This window comes from Mustelus asterias, chromosome 14, assembly GCF_964213995.1.
Source record: "Mustelus asterias chromosome 14, sMusAst1.hap1.1, whole genome shotgun sequence".
NCBI lineage: Eukaryota > Metazoa > Chordata > Chondrichthyes > Carcharhiniformes > Triakidae > Mustelus > Mustelus asterias.
Window position 1 is genome coordinate 55,853,548 of NC_135814.1, and position 15,686 is coordinate 55,869,233.

At 40.8% G+C, this 15,686-nt stretch overlaps 1 protein-coding gene across 4 annotated transcripts in view; it reads right to left on the bottom strand.

Annotated features, from left to right (window-relative positions):
- The window catches only part of ola1 (Obg-like ATPase 1), a 196,800-nt gene that overhangs the window by 104,775 nt on the left and 76,339 nt on the right, over positions 1-15,686 (bottom strand). For all 4 annotated transcript variants that reach the window (XR_013499541.1, XM_078228413.1, XM_078228414.1 and 1 more), the window contains 2 exons: positions 2,463-2,638; positions 176-256 (listed from right to left, as the gene is read on the bottom strand). Coding sequence is in view for 3 of the 4 variants with exons in the window: in XM_078228413.1 (XP_078084539.1) it covers positions 176-256; positions 2,463-2,638 (257 nt within the window). In the remaining variant the exon portion in view is untranslated. The remainder of the gene's footprint in view (positions 1-175; positions 257-2,462; positions 2,639-15,686) is intronic.

The following is a 15,686-nucleotide window of genomic DNA, read 5'->3' on the forward strand; positions in this document are numbered from 1 at the left end:
TCTCAAATAATCAAGAAACTGAATGGCTCCCTCTGACCCAAAGAAAAATGTTGAATTATGCAACAGTCTTTACAACCTAATTACAAGATTTCTACAAGATAAAGTGACATCTAACACAGATTATAGAAACAAGGCAACAGATATTAATAAATCCAAGTGCACATCAAAGTCTTACCTCTTTGTCATTCCAGTCATGATAGAAGCGTACATGTTTCTTTTCCTCTATTAACCAATTCTTGACTTTGCACATTATGTCCTGTTAAAGATTAAGAGAAAAACAGAGGCATTACTATGTACAGAAGGTAAATGAACACAGCAGGAGCTGGATAATTATTTAAGGTACCATAAAGCAGCCAAGTACAATTTTTTAAAAAAGAAGTTTTATGAGGATGGAAAGAGAAAATTACTAAGTTAATGTGAATTTTTTGCTTAGGTGAATATAACATTATGTGCGCCTTTTCCCGAAATATACAATCTGTCCCTTCATATTGATTGTGTAAGAAAGCTAGCATAGGAACCAGTAATAAAATAAATGAGTGAAGAACAGTGAGGAAAGTAGAGTGAGAAGCTTTTTTTAAAGAAAGCATATTAATATATTTATCTAACCTCAGAATTGAGTCAAACTGGTCCAAAGCTTCTTCTATATTTTGATTTTTTGCCAACACATTCCCCTTCCAAAAAAATTAAGAGGGGGGAAAACCGCTTCAATTTCACAATAGTAACAGAATCATGCTGGTGACCTCCAACCAGCTGCATTCAGTTTCAGAACATCTTTCTCAACAGGAATTCTAAAGGGCTTCTAGTTATCAAGCTAGTGTGCATTCAGAAGGAGCAACTGCAGGAAGAGACAACTTGCTTTGTTTCTCTGTCCTTCCCTTAAAGAAAGATTAATCATCTGTGAAATGGAAACGGCAAACAGCAAGTGACACAAACTGAACCCTTCAAGCCTTTCCTTATCCATTTCATTGCTCTGAATCAAGAGCTGCGTGTGGCATGATTCTCTTCACAGGCAGGTGTTAATAAAAGGCATACTGGTCTAAAAGGTCACACTCGGCTCTTGCGTTTAAAAGCATGCATGATTTGCTTTTGTTAAATATATCTTTTAATTTATAACAAATGTTTAGCAAAATATATGAAGCTCAAATGCAGACCACGTCAAAATTTAAGGTGGCTAATTGATAACTATATTTTAGAAGATCATGTAGCAAATTCTATTATATGAAATAGGTAGCTTCTCAAACAAGTTTTCAGTATTTCTTGCTTTTCACCTTCTATGTACTTTACTTCCCAAAGATATCAGAGATTGCACAATACTGCGATAACAGAGTTTTCAAAACTAAAAATTGACACCGTGGTTTCAATAAACTATATCAATATGGATAGGACAACTATTAAATTTCTCAGTATCCAAACAAATGAGAGGTCTCATTTGAATAGCAAGTTTCAACCAGCACCCAATGGGTGTACAAATTCATTTCTATCATTTTATCTTAACAGACAAAATCTGATTTGGTTCTTGCTGTTTTTAAAAAAAATCTATTGCTTTACCAAGATTATGGAAGTTAACGAGGAAATAAATGTCTACAAATTAATAGATTTTTTTTATTCTCGCAACCTCTTTTCACAACAATTACGTACCTGTTTCAGAAGTCTCTGAATTCAAATTTCTACAAAATTTTTAATTTAATAACATGACAGTCAGCAATTGCACATGCATAACAATGTGAAAGTGCTGGACACAATGTTTACAAACTATTCTTTAAACCTTAAAAAGACTTCCAGGAGATTTCACTTGGCATCTTTATATATAACCTTTGACAAGTGATGTAGCCCATTTTTATTCATTGCCTAAAATTGTCAGCAATTATGTGCGTCACTGGCCACCTGCAAATTCTGAATGCCTGCTCCAGCCATCATTGCAAAAACCAATGTCAGGAGGATTAATCTGAGAAAATACCGAGTCCCCTAATGGTTTCAGCAGGTGAAATCGCCCAGATGGTTAATACAACAAATAGTCAGGACTGCTTCGTCAAGACAGATGGCAGACAAAATAATAAAAAGGCCAAAACTTTAACAGACTTTAACAAAACTGACACAAACCCTGTACATAAAAAAAAAATCACAAGTTGGTTTTGTTTTTCCTGGCTATCACATCGAAGCAATGGGCTTAAAGATCTCACTCATGGTCTGGACATACAAAAAGCCTGTGCAAATACTTTCATTCGCCTAGTATTCTGACCCTAAGGTTAGGTACTGAATGAATAACTCAGTGCTAATGATGTCTGCAACTCCTGGCCTCAGACATTTATAATTTATATACAAAAATATCATGTTAAACTCAATACTTTAATACAATTGTCAGTAAATGATCCAAGGATAACAAGCAGAAAGTAGACTTCAACATTGAGTTTCAAATATTTTGTATTATGAGATGGAGGGAAAGAGATTTCTTTTAAACTTACATATTCAGGTTTTAGTTTTTTGTCTCCTCCTCTTACTGCTACTTTCTCTAATTTGTCAATAATCGGCATAATTAGCTCTTCATCCTTTAGTCTCAGTTCTTCGTGAATAATTTCAATATCCCGAACAGGATTTACACTTCCTTCAATGTGAACAATTTCATCGTCTTCAAAAGCTCCTGAAAGAGACATTGCGTGAGAAATTTTAAAATATAATTTCAGTCAATAAAGTTAAAGATGTACCACTGAACTGGATCTCTAAATTCCATCTCAGACTGCAGCAACAAAACTGTACCAACAAACTGAAGGAAGTAATGGTATATTCAATATTGCATTTAATTCTGAACTCAACCATTCTTGTTTCTGTGAGAAATTAAATACAAATTTTAAAATAGCTGAAGTCATCTGCCACAGCTCTTCTCAGAATCAATCTATTTTATTATTCGGGCTCCGACGGTGATTAGATAATGAACCACTCAGACACACAATTTACACAGCAGCTAATTTCATCGTCCTGATTCCAGGGTATAGATTTTAGGGGGCCATGAAAAGAGCAGATGAAGGCACATTTGTCATATGTGAGTGACAACTATTCACACAGTTTGAAGAAATGGTACTGGCCCTTATTAGGTACACATGCTATTATCACATATTTAAAGTACAGTTAGGGCCATAATTTTAAATTGCCAACTGGAAACATAAGGGTAAAACAACCAGATATTACTAGAGTATGTGTACTGACTCATGCCCTTCCATGTCATTTTTATTCAGCTTATGCAAAACAAACTGCATGAATGTGATTCCAAAGAGCCACAACTATAAATTACCACAGTCAAAGAAAACCATAAAAATCAGGCAACTATCAAGCAACGAAGTATCAGTTCAATACAGATTGCAATTGCTGGACAGTTATTCTGAAAAGAATAGACTGCAGAGAACATAAAGGCCAAGCTTACAAGTCAAGTATGATGATTCATTACTACAAAAGGTTACTGCATATTATAGATTTTTCTAAGTCAGCTGCAATTGATAAGAGTAGAATTTCACTACCTTATATTTTTCTGCAGTTAATTTGTGCTGTTACAAGTTTTTGAGAATTACATTTAAAATACCCAACAGAAAATTGCACTTTTCAATTTCAAAAACACCGAATAGCTTTAGCAAAACAAGCCTATGAATTTAATAGGAGTAAATATATTAACTATTCATTTCAGTTTTGTTAAATGTGCTGGTCAAATTGCCTGCAGACACTCACTGTCTACGCTTATATATGGTTATTTCGATGAGGTATCAGAAGGCCACTCCCATCTATGGAAGATAACCAATAAGTCAGCTTTCAGGAGAGGGAAGAAACTACAGAAACAAAGCCACATATCTAATTATAAAATACAAATTCAACATTTACTTCACAACTTTACCACATACAACACTCAAATGTTCGATTCATAGAAATTTTGTTTTTCTCAATAGAGGCAGAACAGGGTATATTTTGCAGTCATAATAATAACTGTGGGACCAGAACACAGCAAGTTCTTATTCACCAACTTCTCAGATTATTTTTGATCACTCCTAATGAACTAATGGAAAGTTACTGCTCCATATGGAGCTTGGAGTTGAGTTTTCACCAAAGAGGAAAGGACAATAATAAATTGCGCTTCAACAGCTTTTAAATGATTACTATTAAAAGTCTTGAGAATCCTTAGGCTGACCAGAAAAAACAAATTTATTTTCCTGCGTTCTTTGCTAAAGGCAATTCACATTTTGGCAAGAGTTTTTTTTGAGGAGATTAGCAACTGGATAAAGAAATGCACCAACCATCCATGGATGTGGTAACATGTCATAAGGGGTTCAAGAGTACAAAATCAAGCATGTGCTATAAGCAGAAATGCAGCAGCACGGATAAAAGGTTTGTTGACATATGAAAAAATAGAGTTGCACTCAACTTGAAAAACAGCTAAAAATGATGTACCCTTGGGATTAGCATTATATACCCAAATCAGCTGATTTGGGTATAATGAATGTTGTCTTAAAATTTGCTACCAACTCAAAAACAGTTGGTCTGGCAAAGGACAGGACTATAAAATACTGCAATAAGAGACTAACATGTTACCAGCATGAGTGGACAAGTGACAGATTCAAATTGAACGGAGACCCCCAAAAGTTAATACAAAACAAACAGTGGGATTAATCCTTAATGAAAAGATCAGCAAAGACTCAAAAGGATTCAAACATTTAATTGACTGGAAAAGCATAAATAAAATCATAAAAATGGATAATAGCATCTTGGATTTTATAAATCGAAATACATTTCACAAGAATGAAGGATACGTTTGTACAAAACATGGGATGAGTCACAGTTAAGAGTATCTTGCACTTCAGGGCATGTCACCTCAGAAAGGACATTAAAGACAGTATGGTTTAAATATATCAGAGCAATGTCTGGGATCAAAAACGCAGAGACTACAGTTTTCAATGGATCACGTAAAATGAGGAGGATATTTAATCACGTTTTCAAATTTAAGCTTTCAGATGGGAACAATAGGAAAAACTTGCTTCCAATTGGAAAATTAATAGCAAGAGTTTCATAGAATCCCTACAGTGCAGGAGGAGGCCATTTGGTCCATCGTGTCTGCACCAACAACAATACCACCCAGGCCCCATCTTCATAACACCACATATTTACCCTGCTAATCCCCCTGACACCAATTTAGCATGGTCAATCAACCTAACCCTCACATCTTTGGAGTGTGGGAGGAAATCGGAGCACCCAGCGGAAACCCACGCAGACACGGGGAGAATGCATAAACTCCACACAGTCACCCAATGCCGGAATTAAACCTGGGTCTCTGGCGCTGTGAGACAGCAGTGCTAACCACTGTGCCACCGTGCCACCCTTAATTAAAATTCCAAGTTGCATTCTCTCTTCTTCCTGCCTTCTGCCATAGATCCAAGCCTACGAACATACCAGGACTGCCGGATATTGGAATGCTTTAGCACGTAGCAGAGTGTCAAAGCACACACCATTTTATCATTTGGGCAAACGTCTGAAGGAGAAAAAGATGCAAGGCTATGGGGAGATCTATTTCTCTAGAGAGAGAGAGAGAGAGAGAGAGACCATTAACTTTTCAAAAGAAAGTCTAAATCCCAGTTATTACTTGAAAGAATAATGACACAAGGTTTCTGTAATAAGTCCACCGAGGCAAAAGTCCCATCATCAAAAGTTCCTTTATTTACAAGATCTCACCATAACATACAGAATGCTCACAGTGTGCTGCTAGCTGCATCAGGAGTGCAGAGAGATTGACACTTCTGTTTAAATACAGGACATGGGGTTCCCTTCATGGGCCAATTAGGAGAGTTCATACTCAAGCAGGCCAACCTCAATTGCCTGATTGAAGTCATCACACTCCTCCCCCCACAAAGTCTGAGGAATTCTCTCGGTTTGATTGCCTCACGGGTCTTTTCCTCCATTTGAGCAGCAGGTCTGGATCCTCCAACTCGGTCTCGGACATTGGCGGGTTGTATCAGTTGGGCGCCCGCCTCTACCGCAGTAAACACCGGAGGGCTGGTTCCTCTTCTACCTCTGGTGGTAGGGGAATTGCTGCAACTTTGTCCCATGTCCATCTCGGACTCTGAGGTTCGCACCAGGGATACTGGAGACATGGTTCTGGCCCATCAAGGAGAACTCTCCTCGCTCCTAGGACTGCAGGGCCAACTCGGCTCAGGAACGGGTGGTGAGTTTGAGGCACGGACCTGGCCCAGGTGTTTCCTTAAGACGGCCTCGCCCACGCGTATCCGGTAGGATAGCAGTCCCGTTCTGGACTTGACTGTTCCTGTTATCCCTGCAGGTCTATTTGCGTAATTTCTTGCTCAGACTCTCTTGCCGGCATCAAAATGCCTCTCTTGGCGAGTGTTGTCATGGCCCCTGCATTGGGCTTCTTGATGTTTTTCCACCTTCCCTCCTAGGTTTGGAAATAGCAGGCTCAGCCTGGTGCAGAGTCATCTGCCCACATGGCGTGTGGGGTTGTCCTATAGTTGACTAGCCGGTGTGAGAGTTTGGTCTCTATTGACGCCACTGGCTATCTTTTCAACCCAGCTTTTAAGGTCTGGACTGCTCTCTCCGCTAGCCCATTTGAAGCTGGGTGGTATGGTGCAGTCCTGATGTGCCGAATTCCATTCGACTGCATGAATTTTGTGAACTCTAGGCTGGTGAAAATCGATCCATTGTCTGAAACTAATACCTCTGGTATCCCGTGCATTGCAAATGAGGTGCACAGTTTCTCAACGTTTGCCATTGTGTTTGCGGAGTTCAATTTGTAGACGTGCAACCATTTGGAATGGGCATCTACTATTACCAAAAACATGGAATCCATAAACGGGCCTGCAAAATCGACATGGAGTCATGACCATGGTCTACCTGACCAGGATCTTAATTTTGGACACTCCAGGATGCCCATGGTGTAATTCGGCCAGTATGGCCCGACAGCCCCGACTTGGGACTATGATCCATGCTGCCCATAGCAGTATCCCATCTGCCACAGTGATCTGCTCTCTTCTGCTCCAGTTGGGGTGGAATTGTGGCTGGACCGGTCTTTCCAACTCCCCTGTTAGCACAGGTACTTCACCTTTGCTAATATGGAGTCTTTTTGCGTCCACAGACTTATGTTGTGTGCAGCCACTGGGAGGATATCCAAGTAGTTTAGTGTCATCACCATTTCCTCTACTCTGGGTACTAATAGTTGGGTGTCCGTTAATGGTAATCTGCTTAGGGCATTGGGGTTTGCCACTCGAGTCCCCAGCCAGTGCTCCAACCGATATCGATATGCTGCCAGTAATAATGCCCAGCGCTGGATCCAGGCTGAAGCTATTGGTGACACTACTTTGTCCTCCTTGAGTAGGCCCAGCAAGGGTTTGTGATCTGTGACGATTGTGAATTTTTGCTTGTATAACTACTGGTGGAATTTTTTTGACTGCAAAAATTACAGCCAGACCTTTTTTGATTGGACATGTTTTTTTCAGTTATTGCCATGGTCAGGAGGCATATGCTATTGGCCATTCCTGTCCATTTTGCCATCTGTGTGCCAGAACTGCACCAACCGTGTATGGGGGCACATTGCAGGTGAGCACCAATTCCTTCTTGGGGTCATAATGTATTAAAACACCGAGAAGAGTTGCTGTTTGATTTTCTTGAAGGCCCGGTTTTGGTGGGCAGACCATTCCCAGGCTTGCCCCTTTCTTGTAACTGGAGGCAGGGATCCAGAATTAAGGCCCCGTTTTGTATGAATTTTCCATATGTCACTCGCCCTAAAAACGACCATAACCCCTGGATTGTGGTGGGGGCCGGGGCATCTTTTATTGCTCGCACCCGATCCTCCAGAGGATGTAGGCCCAATTTATCTACTTTGTAACCCAGATAGATTACTTGCTAAAAAGACACATTTCTCTCTTTTTAAGCGCACACCCGCTGCTGCAAATCTTCTACGGTCTTCCTCCAGGTTCTGCGGGTGTTCTGCCCTTGTTTTCACCGTAATGAGGATATCATCCAGGTAAATGGTGACCTGTGGCAATCCTTGTAGTATGCTTTCCATTGTCCTCTGGAATATAGCACAGGCTGACGATACCCCGAAAGGTCATCTTTTATACTGAAAAAGGCCTTTCAGCGTGTTTATCGTAGCAAATTTCTGTGAATCTTCGTCCAGCTGCAGCGGTAGGTATGCGGGACTCGTGTCCAGTTTTGTGAATAAGAGTCCTCCTGCAAGCTTTGCATATAGATCCTCAATCCAGGGAATTGGGTCACGATTTATCGTCTGTTTAAAATCCCCACAAAGACAAACCGAGCCGTCCGGCTTCAGGATAGGTACCATAGGTGCCGCCCTTCCCAAAAATTGGACCAGTTTATTATGCCTTCATGCTCCAGTCTTTTCATTTCCGTGTCAACCTTTTCCCTTAATGCAAATGGTACCAGCAGGGTTTTGCAGAATTTTGGAACTGCCTCCGGGTCGACATGTAATTTCGCTTCAGCTCCTTTAATTGTTCTTAACTCTTTCCAAAAAACCTCCAGATATTTGCTCAGAACTTCACTCAAGTGACCATTTTCCAACTGAAAAATGTTTACCCAGTCTAGCTGGATCTCTTTCAGCCAATTTCGTCCCAATAGGTTCGGTCCCAAACCTTCCACTACCATCAATGGTAGCCTAAGCAGTTATTTTCCGTAAGCAACAAGCACATGAGTCATGCCCAACAGTCTCAGTGGTTCCCCTACGGAAGTCTTCAGTCTTGCCGAAGTCTTGGTCAGGGATAGGTGTTGGAGGCCAGTGCATATTTTGTTAAACACTGTTTCCCCAACCACAGATACGGCTGCACCAGTGTTGACCTCCATTAAAATTGGACGTCCGTTCAGTCTCTTTAACAATTTAATAGGTTCCAATTTGGTCACTGCTACACAAAGTAGGTGTTCTTTGTCGGAGGTAGGTGGTGCTTCCAAGGTGTGCATTCTCCTGTTCCTCGGCCTATGTGTCCATTTTGGAAATGTCCAATTTGGAACCTTGCTTTTCTTCACCGATTCCTGACGCTGGCAACAGCTGCAATGTTGCTCTGGGCAGGGCTCTGCAGGGACTGCTGTCACTCTAGGCTTAATCCAGCCTTGTTTAGGAGCAGTTCTGTGGGCGGGCCGAGGTTCCCTTGAATCCAAATCCTTCCCGAGGGCAGCAATGTGGTGGCTGGCCCTGTAGTGGTAGTCCCCTAACTCAGTTGCACTGGTGTGAGTTTCTACCTCCATCAGAATACCCTGTAACCCATGTGTCCCGCTTGCCACTTTTTCTAAAGACAAAGCCAGCTGTAATGTCTGTTTACCGTCCAGCTGGGCCTCCGCCAACAAACATTTTTGTATGGCCATGTTATTGATTCCGCGCAGCAATCGGTCTCGGAGCATCTCATTTAATGTCACCCTTAATTCGCAAGCCTCTGCCAATCACCTTAATCTAGTCAGGAAATGTTGAGTAAAACCGGTACCTTCGCAGGATCAGAGGTGGCTTAGGGTCGTAAAATTCTTTTACTAAGTCCGTCAATTCCTGGAAGGATTGTGTCCCCGGTGCCTCTGGGAAGGTTAAACTGCGCATAACAGCAAAAGCTGCCGGTCCACAAGCAATCAGCAGGATAACCCGTTGCTCTTCATCTGAGGCTACGTCAGTAGCTCTGAAGAAACACTTAATCCATTCCACATATTGGACCCAGTCTTCCACTGCAGGGTCAAAAGAATCCAATTTCCCAAACAGAGGCATGTTTGCCCATCAATAACTTACCCTCAATGTGCAGTGGTTAAGCAAGTTCCTTCAGGCCACTCCATTTTCCTCATTGCCACTGTAATAAGTCCACGGAGGCGAAAGTCCCGTCACCAAAAGTTATTTTATTTAGAAAATCTCACCATAACAGAGTGCTCACAGTGTGCTGCTATCTGCATCAGGAGTGCAGAGGGACTGACACTCCTGTTTAAATACAGGACATGGGCTCCCTGATTGGGCTATCAATTTGGAACAATCTGAGTTCAAACTCAAGCAGGCCAACCTCAATTGCCCGATTGAAGTCATCATGGTTTCATATTTTAAACAAAAATCTTTACTGTACAAGAACTAAACAAAGCAAGTACTATTGACTGAAAACTATATTACGTAATCAGTTATTCCTTAAGCCCAAAAGTCTCAATCGGTCACTCCGTGAAACATTTTATTTCCACAAAGGAGCTCCCTTATATTTTCCAGGATTTTGAGGGTTCCTTCATTTCCCCTGGGACCAAAACAACGTGCACCACAGCTTCCAGGTATTCATTGTGATTCCCTGTAGATAGGGAGAAGCTGTTGCCACTCGTAAAATGATCAAAAAAAATTTTTTTTAATTTTTAAAAATTGGGGGTGGCACGGTGGCACAGTGGTTAGCACTGCTGCCTCACAGCGCCAGGGACCCAGGTTTGATTCCCAGCTTGGGTTACTGTCCATCTGTGTGGAGTTTGCAAGTTCTCCCCGTGGCTGCATGGGTTTCCTCCGGGTGCTCTGGTTTCCGCCCACAGTCCAAAGATGTGCGGTTAGTTGGATTGACCATACTAACCTTTGGTGTCAGGGGGACTAGCTAGACTAAATGCATGGGGTTGTGGGGATGGGGCCTGGGTAGGATTGTGGTTGGTGCAGATTCGATGGACTGAATGGCCTCCTTCTGCACTGTAGGGTTCTATGATTCTATGACAAAAAGTTACAGATTTAAAGTGGTTTGCAAAAGAAGCAAATGTGATTGGAGAAAAAGCTTTTCCACACAAGTGGTTTGAGTCTGGAACGCATTGCCTGGAAGTATGGTGGAGGCAGGTTCATTGAGGCAACATTCCTGAGGTACACAAGATAGAGCCAGTAGCTAAAGCAATTTACAGCATGGCTTCTGATTTGTTACCTGAAACATGCTATCATAAAGTTAACCAGACACAAGAAACAAGGAAGCAAAAGAGAAAATGCTGGAAAATCTCAGCAGGTCTGGCAGCATCTGCAAGGAGAGAAAAGAGCTGACATTTTGAGTCCAGATGACCCTCGAAACGTCAGCTCTTTTCTCTCCTTACAGATGCCGGCAAACCTGCTGAGATTTTCTAGTATTTTCTCTTTTAGTTTCAGATTCCAGCATCCGCAGTAATTTGCTTTTACATAAGAAACAAGGAAAACCATTTCAACATAGTGAAGGACCAAGATTCAGCAAGACAAATCAAACAAGAGGCAGAAAAGTTATAAAAATAACATTCATCCCAAACAATTAAAAAGACAATCAAGCAATTTCACAAAACAAAAACATTGAATTTTACGTACAGGTTGCAAAGCAACAAATTGTGCAACTAGCAGCTTATTTGACTTGATGTGAATTACTAGATTCATAGCATTGAGTGTTGCAACACCAGTACTGAACAGAAAAATTAACTGAACCCAATCCAGGATCAATTAAGTTATTGCATGACCAGACTAAACAACAAAGTAGCTGATTTCTTGAAAAGTCGTAGGAAAGAGCTGTTGGAAGTTGCAATTGAAATTGTTTTGCTGTGACAGATGCAGGAAAAATGTGACGATTGAAGGTTTCAGTGGTTGCACTGAGATGACCAGTACTTTAACCATCCACGTTATTCCGACACAGTCAGCTGTGGCTTAGCTGATAGCACTCTTGCTCAAGTCAAAAGTACTTGACCACAAAAATCTAAACTGATACTCCAATTTAGAACTAAAAGGAGTGTTGCACTGATGGAGATACTGTTTTTCAGATGAGATGGTCAACCAAGTCCGGGGCGCCATCTGCCCATGGTGGATGCAAGATATCCATCCACTGGCACTATTGTGAAGAGCAGGAGAGTTATCCCCTTTGTCGTGGTCGATATGCATCACTCAATCAATATCATGGCGTGGCACGGCGGCACAATGGTTAGCATTGCTGCCTCACAGCACCAGTGGCCCAGGTTCAATTCCGGCCTCAGGTCAGTGTGTGGAGTATGCGTATTCTCCCCTTGTCTGCATGAGTTTCCTCCGGGTGCTCCGGTTTCCTCCCACAGTCCAAAGATGTGCGAGTTAGGTAGATTGGCCATGATAAATTGTCCATTAGTGTCAGGGGGATTAGCAGGGTAAATATATGGGGTTACAGGGATAGTGCCTGGGTGGGACCATTGTCGGTGCAGGCTCGATGGGCCGAATGGTTTCCTTCTGCATAGTAGGGATTCTATGATTCTATCAAAAAAACAGATCATCTGGTCATTATAATTGTGCCTTGTAGACCCATTCTGTAAACTCCCTGCTGTCATTCCAGACAGATACATCTTAACTTCTGTTACACTGTCCATCTTCCATACTTTGATTTTACTTCAAATTTATCAGAATGCTGGCAAGGCTGCAACGTTGGCAACTTTAGTTACCCCAAAGTGGTAGTGTTGGGCCTTCTACTTGAATTGCTGCATTGTGATAAGTAATCCAATGACAGCATCAGACAAGTTATTGTAGGGTTCTGACTTAGCACTATTCTAGAAATGGCAATATTATCTGTCCAAAACAGGACAGTGACAGACTTGGAGAGGAATTTAGAGGCATGTTGTTTCCTTCATTTTGCTGCTATTGTTCCTCTACTTAGTGGAGGGAATAGGTATTAAGTCCAATAACAATTATGTCAAACATACAGACTGCTCTGTGCTAGGCAGTGTCAAGCACCTCAACTTAGATACAGCATCTAATCAAGCAAATGGTAAGCATTCCAACACACTTTTCACATGAGCTTTCTGAACGGTGGAGAGGGTTTGAAAGAGATGGAGGGAAATCACTTCGGTTCTTGTTAATATTACTAGTCCAATTAAAACTGCAGTGTGTTTCTGGTCCCCAATTCTATCATGAATATCGATAAAGGCTCTGCCTTAATGGTGCCGTTGAAAGTCATAAGAAAATGTTTGGGCTTTTTCATCTTGGACACCATTACTGTCTGGCATGCAGTTTATCTGCTACCTGTCAGCCGAAACCTGGAGTTTGTCCAGGTCCTCTTGCAGGTGGACTTACTATGCTTTATACTTAGATTTGTGAATGGAACAAATTCGAGAATCGCAAGTCCCACCTCTGAATGTATGACAGGAAGGTCCTTGGATGAAGATGCTGCTGCTTGGAATAAAGACTGTTCTCCAAGGAATTACTGTACTAATATATTGGTGATATGATAATTGGCCTCCTTCATGAGAACTTTGCATCAGGTTTGACTTCAGCTACTTAAGTTTTCTTCTTGACCCATTGTTATCACAGTTTTTCCAGGGGTCACTAGTACCAAGCTTAGTTAAAAGTGCCCTCGCTATCAAAAGAGACTACTCTCGCTTCTCCCCTGGTATTCGGTCATACCTGGATATTAAAGTTGTGCTGCAACTGAAGTTGAATAGTTCCTGCAAAACGTAATCTTAATAATAGCAAGCAGATTATTGATGAGTAGGTGTTGTTTGAATGCACTAATCAGGAGTCTATCTTTCTGCTGCTGATTCAGAGGAAGTTGATGGAACAGGAATTGGTTGGGTTACATTTGTCTTCCATTGGCGGATAGGGCAGGTTTGAGCAATTTTCCACATTATCTGATAAATGCCAATATCAGACCTGCACCAAAAGAGCTTAGGTAGTTGTGGACATCATTCTAATGTGCTAATATTCCACACCACAATTGGCAACTTAGAGCCCATGGTAGTTGCTGCCAGCGCAATCAGCTACTTCTTGGAATGAGCCGAATTAGCAGGATACTGAATGCTAAGATGATGAGGATCTTATAAGGTGACAGTAGTGCTGCCCACTTTGTACCTTTGTCTAGAGACACCTCAAGCTTGTCTCTTGTACTCATGTATTAGATAGTTATAATTGAGGGAGTAGATATTCAAGGAGTTTCGTGCTTCTCAAGTTGTCCGACTGTGTGTCATTACTTACTGGTGCTGGTGAAGCAACAGATTTGCCCTCATCTGCTGGTCGTGCGACCACTTAGCTCTGTCTACAGTTTATTACATTTTGTGCTTATACAGAGAATGTCAAACTTGCACTTCTCCAGTGCACTTCACAGCCTCAATACATTCCATAGCAATGTACAGCCAATTCTGTACCTTTGGAGTATAGTCACTGTTGTAACATAGGAAACGAGACAGCCAATTTGTGCACAGAATGTTCCCACAGCAATTATGATAGTGACCAGATAATTATATTGGTTAAGGAATAAACATTGGCAAGGACACCAGGGATAACTCAACTACTCTTATTCAAAATAAAGCCATGAGATCTTCTGCCTGAGGGGGCAGGTGGAGTCTCAGCTTCACACGTTATGCAATGGAAGGCACATCTGATTGTTCAGCACTTCCAGAGTATCACACTAGTGTTAGCCAAGACTATTCCGCTCACGTTTCAAGTACCGGTAAAAAAAAAGACTTGTAATTACATATTGCTGTTCATGACCTCAGGAAAACTTAGACTACTTTACAGTCAATTCGGTGAAATGAATATGCAATATAATGTTACCCCATGTTGCAGCTTCATTAGGTTGGTGGTTAATTTTTAGGTATGCCGAGTGTCATCCATGTTATCGTCAAATCATTTCAAATATACTCAGCTGAAATACAGCAAGGTACAATTTGAAAATAAACATCATTTGGAAGTCTAATAAAAGTTCTCACTGGTTGAGTAATCAGTCCTAACCATGAAGTTTAAGATGGGTTTCTGCCTGTTTTTTCCCCTCAAATGCACAGTCTTTGCCGTAAAAGCACAATGTAAAGCTACCTGAAATACACTATTGAAATCTGTCTTTTTGTTTACAAATTATTCGGAAAACTAACAGTTAGAAACTTAACAATTTATCACTTGAGCTCACTAAATGCATCTCAATAAATTGCATTCTTTACATGTTCGGATAAGAGATCCATTATCAACCAAGGGTCAAAAATATCAAGTCCAAGTACAGACTTTTGAGAGACCACATAACTTCAAGTAAAAACATTGATAAAGCCATGCAACATTATGAAAGATTACTTTATTGAGTATTTTAAAATATTGTGCACATTTTTGAAGTGCGCAGGAAATTTATTTAACTGTACAGCCACCCAACAGGAATTATACTATTGGATGAATATTAATCAAGAAATAAGGGGAGCCTGTAACAAATAAAATGCAATAATAACAGAGGGCTTTAATTTTCGTATAGTCAGGACTAATCACATTGATAAAAGTAGCTTAGAGGATGAGTTCATGGAATGCATTCAAAACTGTTTCCTGGAACAATATGTCATGGAATCAACCAGGGAAGGGGTTATTTTAGATCCTGTCTTATATAATGAGACAGGGCTAATTTGTACTCAGTGAGGGATCCTCTGGACAGGAATGGTCATAAATGATAGAATTTCACATAGAGTACAAAAGTAACATGCAAAAGTCCAAAATTAGAGTACTAAACTTAAATAAAGCAGACTGCATGGATTGGGAAATTAAACGGTAACGACGGCAATTAAACAATAGTGAATATTTCACGTGATATTTCATCATTCTTAATCATTCCATTGAAATATTAAAAACTATGGGAAAATTGATCCATCCATGGTTAACAAACAAGTCAATGGACTGTATTAGATTAAAATAAAAAACTTTGAACATTGGCAAGAGTGAGGATTGGAGGTCTTGGAAACCAGCAAAGGATGGTTCCAAAATTATTATAGGGAGAAAGTAAGAC